At 42.6% G+C, this 24,657-nt stretch overlaps 3 protein-coding genes across 3 annotated transcripts in view; 1 reads left to right on the top strand and 2 right to left on the bottom strand.

Moving 5' to 3' along the window:
- poc1b (POC1 centriolar protein B) overlaps positions 1-3,804 on the bottom strand; it is a gene marked incomplete at its 3' end in the record, with an annotated part of 91,917 nt that extends 88,113 nt beyond the window's left edge. The window contains exons 1-5 of the mRNA XM_080762228.1: positions 3,678-3,804; positions 3,202-3,286; positions 2,207-2,372; positions 1,261-1,440; positions 791-898 (exon numbers count right to left, since the gene is read on the bottom strand). Coding sequence (XP_080618354.1) covers positions 791-898; positions 1,261-1,440; positions 2,207-2,372; positions 3,202-3,286; positions 3,678-3,692 — 554 coding nt within the window. The 5' untranslated portion in view covers positions 3,693-3,804. The remainder of the gene's footprint in view (positions 1-790; positions 899-1,260; positions 1,441-2,206; positions 2,373-3,201; positions 3,287-3,677) is intronic.
- An 801-nt stretch (positions 3,805-4,605) lies between these two features.
- cep41 (centrosomal protein 41) lies at positions 4,606-14,080 on the top strand (the record flags this gene model as incomplete). The annotated part of the gene is made up of 11 exons (XM_080761328.1): positions 4,606-4,629; positions 4,826-4,889; positions 5,043-5,090; positions 6,780-6,841; positions 7,361-7,430; positions 7,757-7,913; positions 10,645-10,814; positions 11,546-11,613; positions 12,020-12,134; positions 12,534-12,752; positions 13,528-14,080. The coding sequence occupies 11 exons, from the start codon at positions 4,606-4,608 to the stop codon at positions 13,656-13,658; spliced, it is 1,128 nt and encodes a 375-aa protein (XP_080617454.1). The 3' UTR covers positions 13,659-14,080.
- A 2,017-nt stretch (positions 14,081-16,097) lies between these two features.
- On the bottom strand, positions 16,098-21,966 carry cpa5 (carboxypeptidase A5). Its single transcript, XM_080761518.1, has 11 exons — positions 21,892-21,966; positions 20,767-20,848; positions 20,074-20,208; positions 19,018-19,122; positions 18,549-18,650; positions 18,234-18,335; positions 17,891-18,001; positions 17,666-17,756; positions 17,258-17,457; positions 17,060-17,144; positions 16,098-16,361 (listed from the first exon to the last, which is right to left on the bottom strand). The coding sequence occupies exons 1-11, from the start codon at positions 21,954-21,956 to the stop codon at positions 16,174-16,176; spliced, it is 1,266 nt and encodes a 421-aa protein (XP_080617644.1). The 5' UTR covers positions 21,957-21,966; the 3' UTR covers positions 16,098-16,173.
- Between the last annotated feature and the right edge of the window lie 2,691 nt (positions 21,967-24,657).

Here is a 24,657-nt window from a genome sequence, read left to right as displayed (position 1 = left end):
TGAGTACCAAGGTCAAGCACATTCATGTAACCTTGGGTTGGCGCTGTTGTTTACTTAAGTATCAAGTTCACGGGTATGGTGAGAGGGAGGATTGACCCGGAAGGGGCAAATGGTTTCGACCGCAGGTATGCTATCACTGTCAAATGCTGTGTGGAGAAATGCTTGTCAGAGAATATCCATTGTTTGTGTCTATACTGATTATTGTTTAATTTTGAAATCACGCAGATACTGATGCCGTACTCACTGCTTGGAAATAAATGTGTCAAAGGCAAGAAGAACTGCCTGCCTGTGTGTTTATTATCGCATTGTGGGGCTGACACACAGAACAAACAGTATGGCATATAAACAGCGCGTCAACCAGGTTCAACTACGGGATCAACTCCTCGAGAGCTAAGACGGGGCTCTCACAACATGCTCTACAAATGGTAAATGGTGCATTTATAAAGCACTTTTATCCAAAGCGTTTGACATAGATTGTGCATTACATTCACCCATTCATATTACCGATGGCGGTGGAAACCATGCAAGGCAACAACCTGCACATTGGGAGCAATTAGGGGTTTAGAGTCTTGCTCAAGGACACTTCCACACCAACTCTGGGAGAGCCCGGGATCGAACTGGGAACCTCATGGTTCCCATCCGGCTACTCCCGAGTCCCGCCACAAAATGATAACCCTTCATACAACTCCGTCACAGAACGGAGCGGCATGGCAAAGTCTCATTTGGCCTCAGAACGTTCGTGGAACAGAGAGATAATAAAGAGGCAGGATGTGACGGGACGGGTCCTTACCCTCCATACTCTGAGAAGCAGTTGATGCACCGCTTGGTGGAGGTGTCCCAGAGTCGGACGGTGCGGTCGTCTCCGCAGGATGCAATAAGTCGCCCATCAGGAGAAAACCTGCAGTGGAGCAACAGAGAAATAATACAGGGAAATGCAATCGTTTTGTTGAGAAGCATGCTGAAACTCTTCCCTTTTCTCCTGGTTCCCATTTATACAGCTCAACACACTGATATGAAAGCTAATTGTTTTTAGCAAATATCTACAAATATATATTTTTGAGGGGCGCTACCACCTCCTATATCCAGCTTTTAGTGTGCATGTAAACACAACACTTTGTGCGAACACAAACATTAAATGCCATCGACAATGAATGGCCAGTGTTTGTGTACACAAACATTGAAGGCGAGGACACACATTGTGATTGGCCAGAATGAGCGCCCCTCACTTCGTTGTGTGATGTCAGTGGTTGTCATGGTTACCTAGCGCAGCGGACCCAGTTGGTGTGCTGGTTGAGAGAGTAGAGGAAGCGCTGGCTCTGGACGTTCCACACCTTGACCGCCTTGTCGTCCGAGGCCGTCACCAGCGTCAGGCCGTCGTTGGAGAAGCAGACGCTCCGCACGGCGGCCGTGTGAGCTTTGATCACCGTCGACTCTGCTTTACTGCAACACGAGCAGGAACACAAACCATTAGTCATGTAACGATGAATCCTATATCGATATAAAATGGCAGCAATTTCAATATCCATTTAATAAAAACATGTATCGTGATAAATATGTTGACAAATACATATTAAAAAACAGGATTTGAGATTTGTGGAAGACATTGTAATACAGGTGATGGGTCGGTTGTGAACCTAATATCGTGATTCAATTTGGATCGTGAGTTGAGTGAATCGTTACATGCCTACACTACATACTACGTATTCCCAGAACACTAAAATGAGTAGAAAACAATAGTAAACTAGTACATGATGGTACATGAGCCAAAACCTCCAGACACAGTCAACAGGTTCTGTTAACATTGCCTTGCACTTGCGGCCATCACAGACATTAGCTACCATCAACCAGCTTAGCCACGGTCTGTCACAATTAATACATAATCACCTGATCGCAATTATTCGATAATTATTTTTGCATAATCATCCGAATCGTTTCCATGTATCTGTATAAATGCATCAGTTGGGGAAAGAAATCGATCTACAAGCTATAGTGACATGATGTGGCGTGTTGTGAGCTTGTAGATCTATTAGACTAAAATTATGAAATTCATGTCTTGTTTTGCTTATTCATCATAATGCCGCAGTTATCTGCCATTGCCATTTACAATGCCTAAAAGTCAAAGATATGCTACAATGTTCAATGCAAAAGAAACAAACAAAAAACACAATTTGACAGTTGCTACTGTTGTCACGTGATCAGTGCCTACAAGTTGGGTGTCCATAGTCGCACGGTCTTGTCCTTGGAGGAACTGGCCAGCAGGTCTCCGATGGGGGAGAAGTGCACTCCAGTGATGAGGTCTTTGTGGCCAACGAAACGGAAGGGCCTTGCCTTGGGAGCCAGATTCCAGATCATCGGGTTCCTAGACCCCGTGGCTGGAGAGAGAAATGAAAGTGAAGGTAAATCAGAACCTATCTGACAACAGGTTTCAACGTGGCTGGTTAAAGGCTCATTCATAGAATGGATTTTTGCACCGGTGGTGAGGTGACCACCGGAGCTGAAATAACGTTGAGCGGTGGTGAGTAAAAGCAGAGAGAGGGGCTGGGGCGGTGGCGGTGGTTTGCTCTTCACCGCGGCTCGTGACGTCATGTTGTAGTTCGGTGGTCACCTCACCACCGAAAATCCAGACTATGAATGAGCCTTGAGACTCACCCATGGCTCCCGACATGCGGTGCCGGTTAAGACACATGCGTGGCCGGTTAAAGCGTTATTCATAGTATGGATTTTCGGTGGTGAGGTGACCACCAAACTACAATATGACGTCACAAGCCCCGGTGAAGAACAAACCACCGCCCTTCTCTCTGTTTTTACTCACCAATGCACAACGTTATTTCAGCTCCGGTGGTCACCTCACCACCGGAGCGGTGGTCACCTCACCTCACCAAAATCCAGACTATGAATGAGCCTTAAGGCCTATTCATAGTCTGGATTTTCGGTGGTGAGGTGACCACCGGAGCTGAAATAGCGTTGAGCGGTGGTGAGTAAAAACAGAGAGAAGGGCTGGAGCGGTGGCGGTGGCTTGCTCTTCACCGTGGCTCGTGACGTCATGTTGTAGTTCGGTGGTCACCCCACCACCGTAAATCCAGACTATGTATGAGCCTTCAAGACACACCCGTGGCTAACGACAGTGTGTGTGTGTGTGTGTGTGTGTGTGTGTGTGTGTGTGTGTGAGTGATCATTGCAGGTTTAATGAGGACAGGTTACCCAGTTGTTTGCCATTGGGGTTGAAGTCTGCACAGGTGACAGCATCTTTATGTCCTTTGAATTGTCGCTCAAGGGTGGGGTCATCCTGCAAAAATGGGTAACATTCACAGTTGTATGTTTGACTTGCCAAACGAACAGGTCTGCCGTCGTCCACCCTCTCGTCTACACTACAAAACGTCTTGTTTATATGCTTGACAAAGTGTTTGGTGTCTTTTTCTTTTTCAAAGCTTGAAACTTTTTTTTTTCTTTAAAGACTATACGACATGGACTACCTACTGTAGGTTATTTATTTCACACACAAGCCTGGCATTATAGTGAGAGAGAGTTACCAAGCAGTAAATCCTCTTAACTATAGAGGACGCTACCAAATTAGCCAACTAGCTAGTGAGTGAGATTTACTCCTCCGCCAGATCAAGAGCAGTCAAATCTGACTGCTAGATAAAGTGAGCTTTGCCTTTTAGCACGCATATACTTACCATAACGGACGCCATTTCTAGTGATAAGAAGAATTAGCCTGTCAAAGTGTAGTTGTTGTTTGGTTCTGTTCTGTTCTGTTTTCTGGTGAAAAAGAGAAAGTTGAATCTGTCACAACAGTCCGCGCTCAGCGCGCTGAACTTCTCCAGACCTTGCCTGTCGATCGCCGACCTGTGTTGTGTCACTGTGTGCACGTCACTACAAACATTACGCAATGACGCAATTAATTATAGCAACGATAACGCACCTGAAACAAATTATGTGATTTAAAATAAAGAAGCACGCGGTGGTGTTTGTTTAAACACAAAGAAAGACGGTAAAAGAGTGGCCGATAGCTCTGCTGTCAGCGAGAGAGTCTGACTGGCAGACAGCTTCGCCCAAGGTAATTTCACGCCCTAAAGCAAAACACTTTAAAGCATAGAGTGTTATAATGGAATTTTAAACCTCATTTGAGAGACAGTTCCATACTGTACATGTTTTTTTCCCCTTTTTTCCTGGATTTATCCTCGTATGTATTGACCTTTTGTCGAGTGTCTCCTATCGTTTGAACTGTACCCATTCTACAAACTGTTAATAAAATGTTCAATCAATCAATCAATCAATCAACCATTTAAAATATCAGACTTGTTCGTTTGTTTTTGTTTTAAACGAGAGCTTCTAGCCTAGATAGGAGCTCGTATGGCTGCTATTTTCGGAGGTATAACTCGGGCTTCATACGAGGAAATAAAGTATCTTGTGCTATAGCTTCAAACGGGAGCGTTCTCTGCTGCTAGGCAACCACATCAAACCACAGCGACGCTCAAAGCATCGGGGGCCTAGTATCGGCTTCTGTGATTGGACCGCAAAGATGTTCCGACCAATCAGCGCCACGTTTGTTTAATAAACAACATTGAACATTTATGTTGTGTGGTGTTCTCAGTTTGTGAAAAGATGTCGACCATTGGAAATGCCAAGGTAAATGTCATGAATCCAAATGGGATTTATTCACTCAATGTGTTAGTTATACCGATACATTACTATACTAAGATCGTAATGAAATGTTGTGCCTAATAGCTATGTATCAAACAGACTCAGCATTAGTAACAATTGCACCTGTACGAACGAGCATTTATTAATATATAAATATGACTTTGCATTCCCCTGTTTTCAGTACCTGAAAAAAAGGATACCAGAGAACCCAAAATATAAACACGTTAAAACAAGAGTGGATACAGGTATGTCCCAAACAGCCGTCCGTGTGCACAGTTGCATGGTTATACTGTATGTATGCACAATTCAAAATGTGTCATGTTTAGCTTCGGTTGGTCACCACGAAACAAACTGTTCCTTAATGATTGGTTCCTTTCTTGTTATTTCTCACTTGATAGGATGCAGTCAATCAAAGTATTTGGAAAGACTGGAGGAGATCCAAAAAAGTAAGTCTGGTAGAACAGGCAGTTTCCATGTATAGTTGCAGATTGATTGATTGAAGTATGTATTAACAGTTTGCAGAATTACAGTACCTTTCAAGCACAACTCAATGCAAAAACTGTTAACTGTGGACGACACCATAAAGCATTACACTTGTTTACAATAGGGTCCACCAATTTCAATTCATCATAACATTTAGAGACAAATAATGCACTTCTATATAGGCTAGCCAAAAACAGGAAATCATCATAAAGGAGGTAAAAAGGGGAAAAAAACATATACAGTGAGGGGGAAAATGGGTGGTTTTGAATTGCAGCCGTCCGTAGGTGCCCTTTGATTGCGGTTTTGAAGGAGTCAAGGGATTTGCATGTCTTAATGACTGTTGGCAAGGTAGATAGCAGTGGTGACGTGACAATGGCATTACTTTTGCATTATTACAGTGGCATTACAGGACCACAAATTAGGTGGTTGAATAAATCACAGTGTACTTTATACTGTGGGATAACCGATTTCGGGCAAGATGTTGTCAGCTTATATGTGGTCTGTTAGTTGAAAAGGGTTGATTCGTCTTATATAGAAAAAGGACTATACTATACAGAGACATTGGAGATGTTGCCACATGGAGGGGGGATGAGGGAGGGAAGAGGGGTGGAAAAAAAAGAAAAGAGAAAATCTTGGGAACTGCTCTTGTATCGTTTGTAGAAATGCTATATGCACTATTATACTGCACTTTCCAAATAAAACAAATATAAAAAAAAAAAAAAAGAAAAGGGTTGATTCATGGCAGGAGACTGCAGCAGGATTTACGTTTTACATGACACACACACACTGTTTTCCTCCACTCTCATTGAATCAAGACGCTTCTAATTATCCCTTTCGTGACTTTAAGCATACAGTTCAGATCACACTGAAATTTAGAAGGTCCAGTTCATCACTCTAAGCTGGTGAATGTAAGAGTTTCTCCTTCTTGTCAGCTTGGTTTTGGGAGGTAAACTGGAGAAGCTCTGTTCCACTGATATGTTTTCCACAATGACTGGCTCAATAAGGTTGTGAATGAGTACTTTGTTGGCTTGCTGGTGCCTGGAGGCCATTTTCTTTCGGGCCTCCTTACCGATTTCTCAGGGATAAGCGCCACTGACTTCTTCATTCGACCAATGGGTGATTGTTACAGTTATTTCTCCGTGGAGTCTAAAGTATTAGACTACACCATGTACTTGCCAACAGGTGCTTTTAACAGAGAAACGGAGAGCAAGATAGTGAGGTCACACTTGGGGGTCACAGCCATTAGCCATATCAATGGCACTTTTAAAAGAAGGTTCCTGCTGCTTTGGGCATAGTTGTGCCAAAGTTCTGGGAGGTTCTGTAGCATGGGAACGGATAGGGTAGAGCTGAATGTTGCTGACATGTTAGTACTGGAGGAAGGTGAGGAGGTAGATGAGCCGCAGGACCCAGGTGAGATAATATGCTGGCTTGATTACTTGTGAAGATATTCCAACATTGCAGGAAAATATGGCATATGTCCACATGCCGCAGTGGCTAACGGAATCCAAAAATCAAATTTATTTTTTGGTCTGATAATCCTATTACCATTTATACAGTTAATGTTTACTACATAACTGGCAGTGCTATTATTTAGAAGTTCTTTTTTTTTTCAATTTTGTCCTATTTGGGGTTTTGATGATCTTTTCTCTCAGATTACAGGTACCGCAAGGATGAGCTCTTCAAACGCCTAAAAGTGACAACTTTTGCACAATTGGTAAGAATGTTTTCATGTATGAATGTCTTGTGAGATTCATGCAGACATTTATTTGTAATCATTGGTAAACTATCAACATTTTTGTTTGTTTTTGTTATATTATTATGATTATATATTATGATGTCATGATGTTGCTATATCAGCATTTTAAAATTCTAGTCAATCTAACTTTGCTACGTAAACAGAGCTTAAAAGAGACTGGGTAGCATTGCCATCAAGTTAGCTGGACTTGAATGAACTGAATGCCCTCTGTATTAACTGTATCTGTTAACCCAAGAACACTCATTTGTAAATCACTTTGCCATGCATCTTCGAGCAGAGGAAACGAAGCCAGTGAGAAAACCAATCTATTTACACTATTTAATCATTTATAGACTTCTTGTGGTGTGCTAGTGCCAGTGGACAGCCAGTGTGTTACTTTCACCTGACCTAGTACAACCCCCACAGCTGTGTTGTCCTTGCTCTTGATTTCGATTGGAAACCCGCTGAAAATGTGTTTTGTTTATTTCCCCATGCCAGGTACTTCAGGTAGCATATGTCACAGAGCTGAATGAAAGTGTGGATGATGACGAATCACCCAGACAAGAAGGTAACTGTGAGGGGGAAATAAACTGATTGCTGAAGCTGTACTCATAGTCATAATACATGATAATATATATTATGAAAGTTCATGTCTTCTGCATGTCATATTTCTCACCTCAGTATGACTTTTACTGATAGGCTGAGGACGTAGGCAATAAGGCAGGGTGAATCAGCAGTGTTAGGAGAGTAGAGTTAGCCCAGATAGCCCAGAATTTGCCCAAAATATGACTTTCTTAGGCAATTATGGTAATTGTGCTATCCTATTCAATATATTGTATTCTGTTGTATTCGTACCGATTGTATTATCTTCTGTTCTACTCACCGTGTCCCCAGAGTACCTGTCGGAGGAGGCGGATGCAGAGTGTCTGTCAGAGCAGACCAACGGTTGCCCCCAGGAGGCTGGGGACTTCTGCCACTCTGCCAGGTCCACATCACAGAGCAGCAGGGAGGCTGAAGACTGCTGTCACACTGCCCGGTCCACATTACAGAGGTCAGGCTCACTACACTGTGTCCACATTCTTTATTGTTACATGACATGACACCAGTATGTGAGTACAATTGCGTGTGTGTGTGTGTGTGTGTGTGTGTGTGTGTGTGTGTGTGTGTGTGTGTGTGTGTGTGTGTGTGTGTGTGTGTGTGTGTGTGTGTGTGTGTGTGTGTGTGTGTGTGTGTGTGTGTGTGTGTGTGTGTGTGTGTGTGTGTGTGTGTGTGTGTGTGTGTGTGTGTGTGTGTGTGTAAAGCTTTGATGGAGTAGACTCCACATTTGCGGCGACAATATTATATAAGAGATTTGTGAGACTCAGAGCTATTGATTTGGGAACATTTACTTGGAAGCGGTTAAAAAAAAGAACTGTTGAAGCCCAACATAAAAAACAATGCCGATGTACACATCACGATGGATACTTCCAACAATAGCTGACCTACATGTTGTTGAACTTGTATATTTACTCTTTTCAGCGTGCGACAGCAGCATGCAACGGAGGATAAATGAGACATTAGCTGAACAGTGTACAACGCATAATGCAGAGAACACATGATTACAGTTTTCACAATACAACAATGCACAATATACTTATTGCTTCCCACATTGCTTCAAGGAATGAAAATATGTATCCCTAATCCACCGTTCTGCACTTAACAATCATAATCTCTTGCCCTTAACTGTATTTATACATTTACAATCTCTCTCTCACACCCAATTACTCCTGCTGGATCACGGGTCATCGAACAATGGCAATCTATTACCCCAAGCGCACCTGTAACCCGATACGCCCAGTATCTGTGTCTGTACTACATCCACCTCTGTTTCCCGGCGGAAAACCTCACCCACTCACCACGGTTCTGTAGCGTACATTAACCCCCGCCGCCAATCTCCTCCATCTGTTATAGCATCCCCACGCTGGCCTCATTCCCACACCCACCCCCTGCCAACCCCACTTTACCTCTGACAGGTACGCCGGAGGTGTAACTCTACCTCTACACCCAGGGGGGGCCCGGTAATGGAAGGGCATTAGATCCCTTCACAGAGAGAGAGAGAGAGAAGGATGTTGGGCCAATCTAAAGTGAACCACACAATGGACACAGTGTTGAGTAGGAGTCATGGCAGGATATTCCTGAGTCCTGAACACAGGATACACTGCGGATGGCGCACCCTAAAGCCTGATCCATGGTGCACAGTAACTAATTAGGTACATTTTTGGAGTATTATTATTATTATTCAAGCATCATACTATGCCTCCTACATAGAGGTTGAAGCTTGATCGCAGTGAATAATTGACCTTAAATAATTAAGTCGCTTTATGGGCGCATAATATTTGCGTTCTGTATCAATGTACTAATGACACAAACAACAATTAGAAAAATATATACAAATAGTTCTGGAATTGTAAGGCACCGTGAGCCTGATTTGTCGTATGAAGGTGCAACGTGGCGTGTTGTGAGCTTGTAGGTCCAGTAGGTTAACTATGTTCGGTGTGGGGCACTGCCGTGTGATGGAGTACATGCATTTGTTCTTTGTACTTATTTTACATGTTTACTTGTTTACATACTGTTTACAGAATTGGACCGGCCCCGGGTGTGATTTCCCCGTGTTTGTCTGGTATTGATGTCTCATTCTGGGTGTGTCTGTATATACAGTACTTTGTCATTTTCCTCTGGTCTGATTGCCGTGGTTTCCTTGGTGACACCATTGTTGGTTTCATGAGTTCACCTCATTATCTTTTTACGCTGTGGCTCTAGGACGCTAGCTGTCTATAAGGGGGTGTGCGTGCGTGCTATGTTAGACCCAGTTTGAGCTGGCTTTTAAATAGCACCTCTTGCTAACATCTCTGTATTTTAGCGCCGGCCTGTCATTAAGTTAAGACATTAGCATCAAGCATTAAGTTACTCCATATACTTATACTTTCCATAGGACATGAATGACAGGTCACTGCATCACCACTGGGGGGCACCAACACAAATAAATATGTGAAGGAGAGTGCATACTGTAAGCTCTTACCAGTTTCTTTGGATAAAAGTGTCTACCAAGTTGCAAGAATAGGCTGTAGTTCACAGTGGGCTATATGCACACAGAATAATTCTTCCCGTGCACTTCCGGGCCGCTTCACTACTTTGGGTGTTACTGATTATACTAAATAATTAAGGCTCTGTTCCATTTAGTGTGCAACTTTTTAATTTCAAGGACCCCCATCCCTCCATAACTCTCAGAGATGCAATACACACCCATACAGGGCCATTTGGAACCCACTCAAGAGACCCACTGGGGTAGCAGTGTTTCCAGTGAGCTAACATGCACAATAGCAGCACCCTGACTGTTTGACCAGAATGGAAGCCGACAGGCTTCTTTTGTTGGGAAATTTGGTATAATAGTCTTTTTTATTGGCCTAAAATATAGTCTAAATACATACATCCATGAATCCACTTGCTGACCGGCTGTCAGTACTAGGCAATTTTCTTTACAGGGGGTTCTTGTGACCCTTCCATTAACATCCTATGGCAGGCAAAAATGTCAAACTTCCCTTATGCCAAGGAGTGTTTTTGTGTGCAAAACGATTGCTTGGAATGGATTCAGAATCATGAAAGAGCCTTCATTAGTATCAGTGGTAACAACTGTGAAAGAAGTAGGGAAGGGACAATGCAGGTTCTTTCCAAAATGGCGTGTGTGTGTGTGCATAGAGCCCATTCTAAGTGTGACCTCTCCGTGCCTCGCGGTCCTGTTGTAGTGTTATCAGTGGAGTGGGAGAGCTGGACCTGGACAGGAACGGTGAGAAGTCGTCGAGTGTCACCCCGCTGTCCAGTCCACTGTCGGACAACAGCCCCTACACCGACTGCCCCTACCTGCTGCTGGACGTACGGGACCGGGACCAGTACGACCAGTGCCACATCATCACTGGTAGGTGGTCGGACTTGGAAATGTGTGGGATTTCTATGAGCATCACCTGTGTATTTCAAGCAGACTGGTACACAGTGAAATGTACTATTAACCACTTTCAACTAGAGATGCTAGATATAATCTGTAGCATATAAAAATGCCATATCGATATCAGATCGGTCTCAAAATAATCCAGATTATTTTCACAGATATTGTTGACACAATAATAATGTAGCGGCCAATGGCTTTGTACTCTCAGAACAGTCAGTGTACCTTGTTTCCATTGTGGTCCTCTGTAAATATCGGAATCGGTCAGAATCGGTATCAGATTAAAAAAAAAATGATGATTTCAAAATGGCAAAAAAATATATAAATTTGTCTTAATTGGTTATTGGTTATCTACACAGTAGTGTTAATGAATAATTTAGGATTTTACTGTGTAATGACAACAAGCTGTGTCTCAGCAGCATTTGGCTAATAAGGTGTTTTCCTACCACTGATAAAAATGAATGGGTAGAACGACTAAAGCTATTAGTTTTTATAGCAATCAATCACACTGACGAGGCCACACATGGATGCATAGGCTGCTTAGCAGGCTTAGCAATATATCTGTTAATCTGGTTTCTTCATGCTAATCGTTCTACTCTACAATATGTCTGTTTACTGTTAATGTGGTTTCTTCATGCTAATCGTTCTACTCTACAATATGTCTGTTAATGTGGTTTCTTCATGCTAATCTTTCTACTCTACAGCACACAGTTTCCCCATCACCACCCTGTCTCGGACCATGAACCCCTACAGCAAGGAAGTGCTCACTTATGTATCCTTCAGCATGTCATTCTGTCTAGTTAGTATCCACCAGCATTAACCACGTAACTTCATTTACCAAAGTTCTCCAGGTGTCTAATACTTGTCTAATATGTAGATGAGCTATTTTTGCTGAATCTTCTTCTATTTTCGCAGCATGTATGGCTTGCCTAAAACATGGTCCATGGGGTGAAGAATATTTGTACTTTTGTTTTAATGACGTTATAAATGTACTATTATTAACACTTTATATCGTGTTTTGTTGGGAACAGTGTGAGGGTGGTGGTTGAAATTATGTTGGTGCAGACTAATGACAAACGTATACCGGTAAATAAATCATCAATTTACAAAAATCCAGCTTATTTTGAATCCAAAACAGGCTCTCTGTACTTGACTCGTTGAGCCTTAACTGTACAAAGAAAAACACTGCAGGGAAGATCATCATCGTTTATGACGAGGACGAGATGACAGCCAGTCAGGCAGCCACGATCATGTGCGAGCGAGGATTCGAGAATCTATACATGCTCTCTGGAGGTAAGATCTCACGACATGTCGGCTTTGTCCAAACTGCAGGAAAATCTGCTTTTTTTTAAAATTATCTTTAGGACTCACAAGCCGGATCTACAAGCTCACAACGCATCGCAATGCGATGTGTTGTAATATTCTTCCTGGCACTACTGTTAAAGTCTTCTCATATGCCCTGGTCCATAGTTTAGTGTCATTGATCAAACATACTAATGTATTCGGTAAGTTGTTGATATTAAACTAAGTTGGCACAGCTGCTCACAAGACATAATATACTTCAGATGTAACGCACAGCTCTCCTCTCCCTCCCAGGTCTTTATATACTTCAGATGTAACGCACAGCTCTCCTCTCCCTCCCAGGTCTTTATATACTTTATATGTAACGCACAGCTCTCCTCTCCCTCCCAGGTCTGAAGGTGATCGCTCAGAAATGTCCAGACGGGCTGACGACGGGCTCGTTCCCGGCCTCGTGTCTGCCGTCCGCCGCGGAGGCGGGGCGGAGGCGCACGGCGCCGCGGCCACCGCAGCAGGTCGTCCAGGCGGAGAGGAGGTGGAGGTTCACCGCCGACGAGCTGTCCAAGGTCCAGCAACAGCTGGACGAGCAGTCCCTAGCCAGTGACGCCAACAGTAAGTGTGCCGTTACGGTACATATTGAAACAATTTTCATGATAATACCCTGCCTTAGCCAGTGACACCAACAGTAAGAGCAGTCCCTAGCCAGTGACGCCAACAGTAAGTGCGCCGCTAAGGTACATATTGAAACAATTTTCATGATAATAGACCAGAAACCACACAGGCTGGGCTCAGGATAATTGTCACAGGCCAGAAATGAAGCATTTTATCAGTATTTCTTTCACACCGGGAGAAGGCACTAGGCAAGAAAAGTGTCGGTCAACATAGGGCTGGCCAATATGGACCAAATCAAATGTCACTGTTTTATTTTTATTTTTATTTTTTAAGTGCGCTTGTTGTAGTTTGACTATCTTTGCCGTTTTTTAAACTTGTTGACTATTTAATTTTATCAATAAAATAAGGCGATATTACATCCAAAGTTCGGTATTCTTTTAATGTAATATCCCCTTATTTTATGTTTTTTCATATTGCAATATGGATATAATATTATCCAGCCCTTGATCAACATACTTTTGAGGCAGTGTCTTGCCTTCCCCAGCAGATGGAGACAAAAGTAACCAATCATATAGTGGGAATGGGCCCTGTATCACTATTCACTAGTCACTACTATAATATTGTGAAAGCGTATTGGCCTTGGGTACACTGCTAGATGGCCACGGTGCTAACTAGTACATAACCAACAGCATTGAGTGGTGCATGATATCTTTGCCCTTGGCTTTCTGTCTCTCTAACACCGTCTTTTGTCCGGTGTTGTTGTTGTGTGTTCCAGGTCGCATGTCCAGCCGTCTGTCCACCAGCAGTGGCCAGTCTAAAGCGTCCAGCGCACGTAGCAGCAGACAAAGCACCGCCTCAGCCAGGAAAGAGACTGGCAGGGCCCAGAGCAGCAGAGCATGGAAGTGACCCAGCCTACAGCACTTACTTCACCCCCAGAACCAACCTTTAACACAAGCTAAGTCGATGCCAGAGTTCTGGGTCCAATGCCGATCCCAGTTATGGAGTCTCCTATTCACCACCGATAACCTTTTTGTGATTTGATTACAGTTTCTATATCACAACATTTAACTTATTAGCAAACAAGTTAAAATAAAATACAGAGGGAACTTAATTTTTACATTATAGGCTCTGTACAAGCTCACAACACATTGCAATTCAATGTATTGTTTTATAATATATAATTGCATGCCCAAAAAAGGGATCCCATGTTGAAACTAAGCAGTTAAAAATCAGCTGGATAATATTGGCCATGCCGACATTGTGGAAAATGTCAAATAGTGACCACTGACCGATATATCAGCTAAATCGATATACTGGTTTGGATCTAGTGAAGTCCACTTTAGTTTGAGTATCGGTGGCCTTGTGGACCACAGTAATGAGTACATTGTCCTCAGTTTGGTTACATTTGGTTGTTTCTTTTTGACCACGATGAGCCTGCTCACGGCAGGCAGGTCAAGGGTGGACAAACTGAATTTAAAACTTTGTTCCAATTCGTGCATTCTGATGGCAGATGCGCTCGGCTCCATTCCCAGTCCGCTCTGTTTTCACATAGGGTTGAGTCCTCCGTGTATGACAGTGTAAGATCATGGGAACAGCCTTGGTGAGAGTACACTCCACATTTCCTGTCTCTCTGTTCATTGTCTTCAATATTCTTACAAAACAAACAAACCTGCTCCTTGACCTTGTACAACATTGGACAAGGGCTTCAGCTACAATGCCTAACACCGAATGACACTTTAAGAATGAAATCATAATGCATACTGTATAAACAAACCGCAGACTGGATGGATGGATGGAGTTGTGCAAGTTACCTCTGATTAATAGAACACTGTTGTTTTTCCCACTTCAGAGTATGTTATTATTTAAAAAGTGTTGACTTTATGTTAAGAAATTTGCACAGTTAAGTGAGTTATCATCATCTTGCCTCATCAGTGAACTTAATCTGAGAAATGAAGGCTCATCCTTGCACTGACTCAACTGAATTACAGTTGTTAAAGTTGTTGAAACACAATAACTAAACAAACCTGTCCTGTACAAATCAACATGTACTTCTTCATGTATTCAAGTTGTCTCGTCTAACGAAGAGACAACAGTCAACATTGATATGGAACCAAATGCATTTATTTAGTGCTGCAAATATATGTGGAATGATCTTTGCTTCATGATGATGCTTCAATCGTGTTTTATTGCTCCGTCTTGCTTTTGTTGTTTCTAAATCCTGCCTGCACAGAAAAAGTAACGGCTGTCTCCTTTCAGTTTCTGCTTCCGCTGAGTGCTTTATTGTTGACTGTACTATTGTGTAACGCTGCGGTACTTTATGTTGTGAATCATCGATGAAGGTGTTTTATCCGACACGTCCAGTGGGAAGAAATGGTCAACATTATGACTTTGATGACATTATTATGTCTTGGTAGCAAGGCAACATTGTGTTAAACAGGCACTTTTGTTACTAGCAGTCCTCTTAAAATGTGAAAACAGTATTGCTTTTCAATATGTGGCCTTCTATGGCGTGGCTTGTATGCTGTTTGTATTTTAATAATATATTTTAGAAATGTATGCTTCATTCGATAGGACAGTGAAGAGACATGTGCGTGCGCGTGTGTGTGTGTGTGTGTGTGTGTGTGTGTGTGTGTCTGAGTGTGAGTGTGAGAATTGATTCACTCTGTCTTAAACCACATTGAACTGATCACATTTAAAACTTTTGTACGTGAATGTTAAATAATAAAGTCAAATCATGAATTGAACGCCATCGGGTCATTTATGTTAATGATAGGTTTCTGTTCTCTTAGTGACCAATATAGAAATCCCTTTATCTTACACCACCCTGGATCACATTGATATCAATATCTTCTCCTAATTCTGAAATTGCTGCCTAAATCAAGGTATAAAACCTTATCAGAGATCATATAAGTCTTGTGAGACATACTGAACATGACATAATTTTACTGAACACATGGTTGTGAACATGAAGCAGAAATGCAGAGAAATGCATGATAGTGAACAATAAGTATGGACGGAAACCCATTTAGGTGTTTTAAGCATTATGTCATATACTTTAGCTATTGGAAAATAGCAGATCTACAAGGTTGTAGATCTGCTAATTTAGAAAAATCGTGAAAATGTAGAGTAAATCTTTGACTATATATTATTTCACGTTTTTAACTCAAATCTTTGCTTCTGGCTGGAACAACATATTTTCAGATGAGCGTCCGCAAAAGTTCCCTTTTCAGAAAAGGATTCCGGAGCCATTTTTTTAGAATCAGCCTCAGGTCTAAATGGGTTGAGAATGTAACGTGTGTATGATCCTAATCTTGTATTGCATGCCATTTAACAATCCAGTTCATATACAGGGGTTTAATAATACCATTTATTATTATTATTTATCTTCCACTGATGACATTTCAGAGTCCTCCTCTCATGTCTAGTAGGTATTGTTGTTGGTTGCCTCCATGATGGCCATCATAGCGAGCCAAGTCTCCGTGGCGGTAGGGAGGATCTGATTGGCTGGCAGGATGAATCCGTAGCGGCCGGTGTCCCTGAGCTCAAAGGTGTAGGAGTACTTGATGCCCTGGTCGTATGTCCAGTCGATGGTTCCTCCGCTGGCTTGGTCTGAAGAGAGACAAACAATGATGTTATTTTGTTGTATACAACTAGCAGATCTACAAGCTCTGAGTGCCAAGTGGCACGCTACGAGCTTGTAGGTCTGCTATTTAAAAAAAAAACGAAGAACGACTGACATAGAAACAGCATTTTCAGAAAACTGTCAGGATGTAGAAGACATTTTTAGAATCTGATCTCAGGTCAGAATGGGTTAACAATAGTTAGTGCCCTACTAGCAGCCCTTTGAGGCTGTGCTTGTCAAAGGGTGAACTGGCAGAAAAAGACTCGCTACATAAAAGTTTAAGGGAGACTCCTTAGACAAGCTAGTGCTCTGTGGTCAAAGTGAGGTTAACATTAGCAAACATTTCGGTCCTGGGGCCTTCGTCAGTGCTATATATGTCAAAGTGTGGCAATATAAAACAGGACGTGAGGTCACTGAAATCAGTAGTGTTGATCCTTACTGAGCCCATGGAAATAAGCCACACATTAGATCTTTAGATAACTTGTGTGCAACTGCAAGATTTTGTACGCTGTAAGGCTGTTGGGTGGTTGGAAACAGCAGATGGAAAGCTCTTTTATACACACATGACAAAAGTATGAAATGCAAACAAATTATACTATACACTGACTGGACCCAGTAGTCTAAGAATGTCATCCATAATGTTCTACGGTTCCATCACATACAATATGCTTATTATTATACTTACAGATAGTGTTGATGATGCTTCCATATCTGTAGCGAGTGCCATACAGGGATGCCAGGTCAGTAATGGCCTTCTTAGCCACTTCGTGCTGTGGGCAGAAACATACAAACATTACGATATACTCTACCATAGACAGTCTGAATTTTCATCCTAAACCCTGCAAAGTTAAACTAACTGTAGCCTGAATGTGAATCAACGCACCAGCTCACGCTGGTCCTTGGCAGGGGTCCGGGTGTATCCGTAGGGGTACAGCAGCATCTGGGAGTAGGCGTGGATGGAGACGAAGGCCTTGATGTTGCCGTGAGACTTCACAAAGTCCACGATGGACTTGACCTCAGACTCGGAGTGAGCGCGGGGTCCGCGGTAGGTCTCAGAGCAGGGGTTGCCACTGGCGCCAGCGCCTATAGGATGGAATATATGAGGGAGAAAAGAGATTCTGAGAGGGGGGGATGTCTAGGTTCATGTGCATGCATATGAAAAATATGTCCTATATTTATTGTGTTTTTATTTAAAATTGTGTCATTTTATATATTTTTTGATTGACTAATTAATGTGTGTGTACAGGTAATTATTCTCAACAATAATATGAATACTGTACATTTACAGTACCTCCAAAGCCAGCATCCCAGTTTCTGTTGGGATCAACTCCCATACAAGAACTGCCACTGTTGGGTTTCCTGGTCTTACGCCACATACGGTTCTGTAAAAAATATCAATAAATATCAATAACTATTGAGTTTATTGCTTTGGATTTAGTGAGCCAGCTAGTGTCACAAATCTGAATATGTTGAAACAAAACGTATCTATTCTATATGGATTGTATGAGGGACTCACGTTGGAGTGGGTGTAGGCGAAACCATCAGGGTTGGTCACAATTTCCAGGAAGATGTCCATCTTGTTCAGGATGGCAGTCAGGGCAGCGTCACTTCCATAGTCATTCGTGATCTACAGCAGCCAGTGAAAGAGAAAAGTCATTCAGTTAAAACCCATTGATTAGCTGTCACACAGTCAAATAGTTACTGTATTGTTCTAACAATACAGTTTAGAAATTTGACATTTCTTTATACTGCCCCCATCTGGCTAATTGAGGCACTGATATCATTGTATCTAAGCATGTTACATCTTACAACAGAGGAAGATGAGTAATAATTTTAAACCACTACATCTATCTAAGCACCTTCTTGGCAAACCAGGTACCGGTGGCCTGAGTGACCCATTCCCTGGAGTGGATACCGGTGTCGATCCAGATGGCGGGACGATTGGTTCCACCAGTGCTGAACTATGAGAAAGAGAAAGTTGTACATGAGCAGAGATTATTTTTATGACGGCGGAAGCGGGTTAATTATTATATTTGTACATTGACAATGCAGGACTTGTGATACCAACTATTCCAATACTATTACCAATTATGGAGTAAGGATTGGCATCATGTTTTTCACATGGTGTTAAAATTCTATATCTGTTCAAAATGCATCTGTTGCGGGCTGTATACCTTCAGAACATTGATGGGACGTCCTTCGTAGCTCTGGCCAATCACAATCTTGCTGACGAGGCTGGGGTTCTCAGCCACCAGCATATCCTGGAACCTGTAGATCTGAAGAAAGGACAAAGCTACTGGTTCTACAGTCAACTCAGACTAGAATCTCCAACAAACATTGCACCCCTTTTTTACAGATATCCACAATTCTCAGGTTAGGGTTAGGTGTTAGTTAATTAGTACCTTATATTAAATGTGTTTTGATAGAGTCAAGTATAATGTAGAAAATGGCATTTACTGGCATTTTTCGCTGGTTCTGTGTGTGTGTGTGTGTGTGTGTGTGTGTGTGTGTGTGTGTGTGTGTGTGTGTGTGTGTGTGTGTGTGTGTGTGTGTGTGTGTGTGTGTGTGTGTGTGTGTGTGTGTGTGTGTGCGTGCGTGCGTGCGTGCGTGCGTGCGTGCGTGCGTGCGTGCGTGCGTACTAACTTCACTGATGGTGTGGTAATTTTTATAGTCAAAACCATCGGTACTCCTGGGCTGGGCAAAGCGAGCAGCATGCCTCATCTGGGATTTCTCCTCGTCCAACATGGCCTGCAGGCAAAGGGCAGGAGGTCAAGTGTTGCTGCTCAAAATGTAATGACAAAGCTTTATGTATTGGGATAATATTTTCCAATATTCCATGAGTCATGACCTTTGGCAAGTGCACTAATACTGGAGACCTACAGTGAGTGGAGTCTCATCCGTGTCTTGTCCATGCCTGGCATCAAATCCTTCTCCTGTACCTCCCCAGTATGCTGTCTATCCCTGTCCCTATCTCACTCAAATATAATGCAACGTGAGTTTTTGAATAGCAGTTAATTATCATAGAACCTAAACTTAAAATAGAAGTAAATCATTTTGGAAGGGTTGTCTGATGGTTCAAAATAATATAATTGAGTTCCCATGTTCCTCCACAACTGCCATGTGACTTGTTGAAGTGTCCTTGAACAGGCTAGGATTCTGTAATACTCATACTCTAGTCTACACTGTAACTCTATTAACTATAAACTATACTGTTAACTGTTCCCTCTTTGTAATCTGATTTGGATTAAAAAAAAAACCAGCTTTCATAAACCTATCTACTCAAAAAGCAATTTTGCTACTACTACTACTCATCAATCTATAAATTGCTACTGTTAGTGTTAGTTTTTTTCATTAAAGTAAAGTTCATTACTGCTTTTCCATAACCCTCCCATAAAAATGTTTGTCTTCTTTGAGAAGTTTAAAGTGTCCGCCCTGAAACTGGGAGGTCGGGGTTCGATCCCCGGCCCGGGTCATACCAAAGACTGTAAAATGGGACCCAATATGCCTCCCTGCTTGGCACTCAGCAGCAAAGGGTTGGATTGGGGGTCAAATCAACTAATCAAATGATTCCCGAGCGCGGCACGGCTGCAGCTCACTGCTCCTTGGCTGCGGCTCACCGCTCCAAGAGATGGGTCAAATGCGGTGAACAAATTTCACTGCGGTAACAAATCGTACGACTTTTTCTTTGACTTTGATTACCTGCAGGTCGCGGATCATGATGGAGTACTGGATGTTCTCATTCTCCAGGAAGGCCTTGACAGCCTGCAGGCTGTGGAAAGGCACTCTCACGTCAACGGGGGTGGCTACGTCTGTGACGTCCCTCCAGAAGTCCAGCTGAGACGAAAGACAGTATCCATTAACCCATTTAGACCTCGAAATAAATATTTTCACTATTTTTTTAAAATAGCTGACCTACAAGCTCGTAGTGCGCCACTCGGTGGCGCGCTATGAGCTTGTAGATCTGCTATTTTTCAATAGCTAAAGCATAACATACATAACATCTGAACAGGTTTAGACTCTATAGTGACATGATCATTTTTCAAAGGACTTTTGTGAAATGTCCAGGTTATACATAATAATTATAATATAAATATGTGGGTATAATAGGATGATTTGGAGGGTTTGTATCTCTAATATCTGCCGGGAACGCCTCGGGATCCCCCAGAATTAAGTTACTAATGTTGCTCTGGAGATCGAGGGAAGTCTGGAGCTCTCTGGTAGAGCTGTTGCCCCTGCGACCCGACTACGGATAAGCGGTTGAAGATGCATGGATGCATTTTCTTTACTCATTTCATGAACTATGAATTTCTTTGCCATGCATTATTATTTTACTTATTGCCTATAACGACAGGCCCAAAATAGGGACACCGTCCAGGGTTACTCCTGGCCCACCTGCAGGTGTTCCATGGTCTCCATGCTGCGGATCAGATGGAGCTGGGCCTCATTCTTGGCGGTGACACGGAGCACCTGGTGCCTGTGGAGAACACAACAGTAACACAATCACTGTAGAGCACCACCTGGTGCCTGTGGAGGACACAACAGTAACACAATCACTGTAGAGCACCACATGGTGCCTGTGGAGAACACAACAGTAACACAATCACTGCTCTTCGTCCAGTGTCTGAGGTTCGAGTCGACACACTATCAGGCTACATTGCAGCCTCTATAGGTGCCCGGACTGCAGCAAGACCAGCATTCCAGGCCTGCATGTTTGGCCTTTTTGAATCTATTAAATTGATGTGGGCCAGATGGCTAATTGAAGAACTGGAACTTAGGACAGACTGCCTCATATAAAAAAACAACTATGGCTGTATTTAAAAAGAATACAAAGATTTGTGGTGATATAACTGCATACTGACAGAACTACGTGTGTAATCAAACGTTACAAGTGCAGATGGAAATGCAGTCATACTCCTTTTCAAACTGAGATAAACAAGAATATAGAAAAAAGCGGAGATCCGGGCACACTTAATAGTTAAAAAGGGGGAAAACTTTTATTGAATATAGTTTTCCTCCTTTTTAACTATTAAGTGTGTCCGGATCTCCACTATTTTTATGTGTTATCCCAATTGATCACAGGAGCACCTTACTATTTTTACATTTTGTATACCTGCACACCTCCTGAGCACCTGGTTGCTTCCTTGCCTCTGAGATAAACAAGACCTCAGTTCGAGTTATTTCATTGTTCAAGGTCTCTTCAGAGAGAAACAGTGTATTGATTAAGCCAGGAATGTGAAAAACACTTTTTTTAAAGGAAGACACATTTTCATCCAAAAGAGTCAAATAGGAAAGTTGACAGTACTGAGAATTCTGAGAATTCAAAGAATTTAAATTCAAATCTACTTTGCCCAGGTGCACTATTGGGGGTTCAGTTCCACACAGTGCCCAGTGCCCGCTTCCCTGTGCTATATCTCACTCTAAAGTTTCGGAACAATCTGTATCCATGGGGAAAATACATTGATTGATATACATTGAAACTACATTTATACAAATATAATGAGACATTAGTCCACTTACCCCTCAAAGGTGTCCTCGCCGAGAACGGCTACAAACAGCGCGGTCAGTACAAGCAGCCCCTTCATCGTTGGACAACAAAGCACAAGCAGAAGAACATGGGGAAACTGCTATCTTTTATACCTGACCTGGCCTGGATCACATGTCCAGCCACAGCCTTGCTTAAGGTGATGCGTGCAATCGCATTGCTCCAGCTGCTGTCCTTCACACGCCAGCTTCCAGATAGCAAATAGAGACATTTGTTCCAATTTTTAACTAGTCTATAACATTGTGAATAACATTCGTCGAAAGTTCATGATAAAATTCATGATTTAGCTTAAATTCAGCCTTTTCTGCCTCGAGGTTGAAGAGTGAAGATTAGCATTTTGTACCACTGATCTTCTTCACCCTTTTGCTCAAGATATGAACAGATTGAGAAAGAGGAAGAGAGAAGAGAGAGAGAGAGAGAGAGAGAGAGAGAGAGAGAGAGAGAGAGAGAGAGAGAGATAGAGAGAGAGAGAGAGAGAGAGAGAGAGAGAGAGATTTTACTAAAGTTTACTAAAGTAATGTCTGCAAATATAGTACTGTGGTAGAATATTACATTGATTGGGGCTTGTTTCCATTGTGGTCCTATGTGTATTCAATTCATCAAGGTATTTAAAAGACATGCAATAATATACAATAATAAACAAGACACCATCAACACTAGTAGCAATAACATAATAGCAATAGCAAGGGGTAGTAGCAATAGGGGCGTCAGTGACGAGTGGACGGTAGAATAGCCGTATGAGTTAGATCCCGCACTCCCCAAGAGTTAGTGTCGAAGTGTCCTTGAACAAGACAATGAACCCCTAATTGCTCCCGGTGTGCAGGTTGGTGCCTTGCATGCTTTCCCCCGCCATCAAATGGGTGGATGTAATGCACAATCTATGTAAAGCGCCTTAGATAAAGGCGCTATATAAATGCACCATTTACCAATAAACAAATATGTACAGTAAACAGTTGGGGGGTGGATTCTGGTGTTAGGTTAAGACTTTTTTAGGACCAGTTACAAATTGCAGACAGGTGCTCTTTTAATGGGGTGGCTCAGGGGTAGAGTGGCTGGATACAGGTAACCGCAAGGTTGCCAGTTTGAACCTGGGCTCCCCCAGAGTTAGTGTCTAAGTGTCCTTGAGCAAGACTCTGAATCCCTAATTGCTCCTGATGTGCTGGTTGCTGCCTTGCATGGTTTCTGCAGCCATTGGTGTATGAATGTGTGTGAATGGGTGAATGTAATGCACAATCGATGTAAAGTGCCTTGGATAAAGGCGCTATATAAATGCACCATTTAATGGTGGTTTTGAAGTAGGGTAAGGAGTCACACTTTTGTTGGTATGTTATGCAATGCAGCAGATAACATGACTGGCTGCACAGGAAAAGCAAAGAGACAGGTTGAAATTTTCCACCACTCCTGAACGATTATTGATTTACAGACACTGGTCCTAGAGACATGAATCGTGGTAGTGTTGAACTGTTGATTCAAGTGTTACTATTTTAGCTGTGTCTAACACAGTGTGTTGTGTGAGCTTGTAGATAGATATGCTATGTTCAGTGAGCAACCCTGGCGCATACTGTAAGTCCCTATAAGGAAAACCAACCGTACTAGCTGGGGCCACTCTGGAGTCTGGAGTCAGGACAGAGACAAAGAAAGAGACAAAGAAAGACATGAATGAATGATGGTTGAACCCTGAAGCCAACCCTGCAGAAGTATAGATGGGTGCGACACCAGAATGCTGTGTGCGCGGTACTTAACTTCAGCAAGAGTTGTTGGTAACCAAGGGTGAGCCAGAAAATAGCAGCCAGGAGAATGAGACTAGCAGCCGGACACTGCCAAATACACCAGGCGCTGCCAGCCAGCAAACAAAATGCTGTGGGAACCACCAACATGCTGGCCAGATGTATGGAGAACCGGGATGACTGGAAGCGACGATGGATGGCTCGTCTGAGGACGACCTAGAGAGAGAGAGAGAGAGAGAGAGAGAGATGGTTGTATACTTTAACTGTCGAGGGACCCTTAATTGAGCAATGCACTTGATCGTCCATATGGAGTCCATATTGTTTACTTGCAGCTGTGTGAATGTGTAACTAACAATAAAGTGTGAAATCAAGAAAATGCCAGCACTCATTATGTCCTTAATTTCACATGAATTTATTTACTTCTGACGAGAGTTGATAACGAACACGTTTCGGCCTGTTTGTCCTTCGTCAGCGTTATGACAAGACAATGGGTTGGACAATACAATCAACTGTAATTGAAGACAGGTGTCAACTGTTAATAGTTATCATCTTCCACAGTACCAAAAAGACTATTTATGGTACCAATAAAAATCATGTGAGCATAAATAAGTACATAGTAAAATATGAATACATCACAATGAGCTATCATACTAAATATGGGGCAATAAAGTGAACAAAATGAATGAAACCGTGTCAGAACATCTGACAAGTATATACTCTCGGCCATTCTGTGTAAATTGTGTCACAGCTCTCTGGGTGTGACAGGCTTGTTTCCTTTCAATGATGTGTTGTAAAAGGAAGCTTCTAACCACAGGATCGCATGCATACTTCCTGCCTCTGGGTGGTGATATGGCAGCTGTTTGCTTGCATGGGGATTAAAATATGTACTACATCTGTGGACTTCACACATCAGCTGCAGGGCGTGTGTGTGTGTGTGTGTGTGTGTGTGTGTGTGTGTGTGTGTGTGTGTGTGTGTGTGTGTGTGTGTGTGTGTGTGCGCGTGTGCGTGCGTGT

This window comes from Protomyctophum bolini (genome assembly GCF_963924005.1).
Source record: "Protomyctophum bolini genome assembly, chromosome: 4".
NCBI lineage: Eukaryota > Metazoa > Chordata > Actinopteri > Myctophiformes > Myctophidae > Protomyctophum > Protomyctophum bolini.
This window is presented reverse-complemented; position numbering and strand designations above follow the sequence as displayed.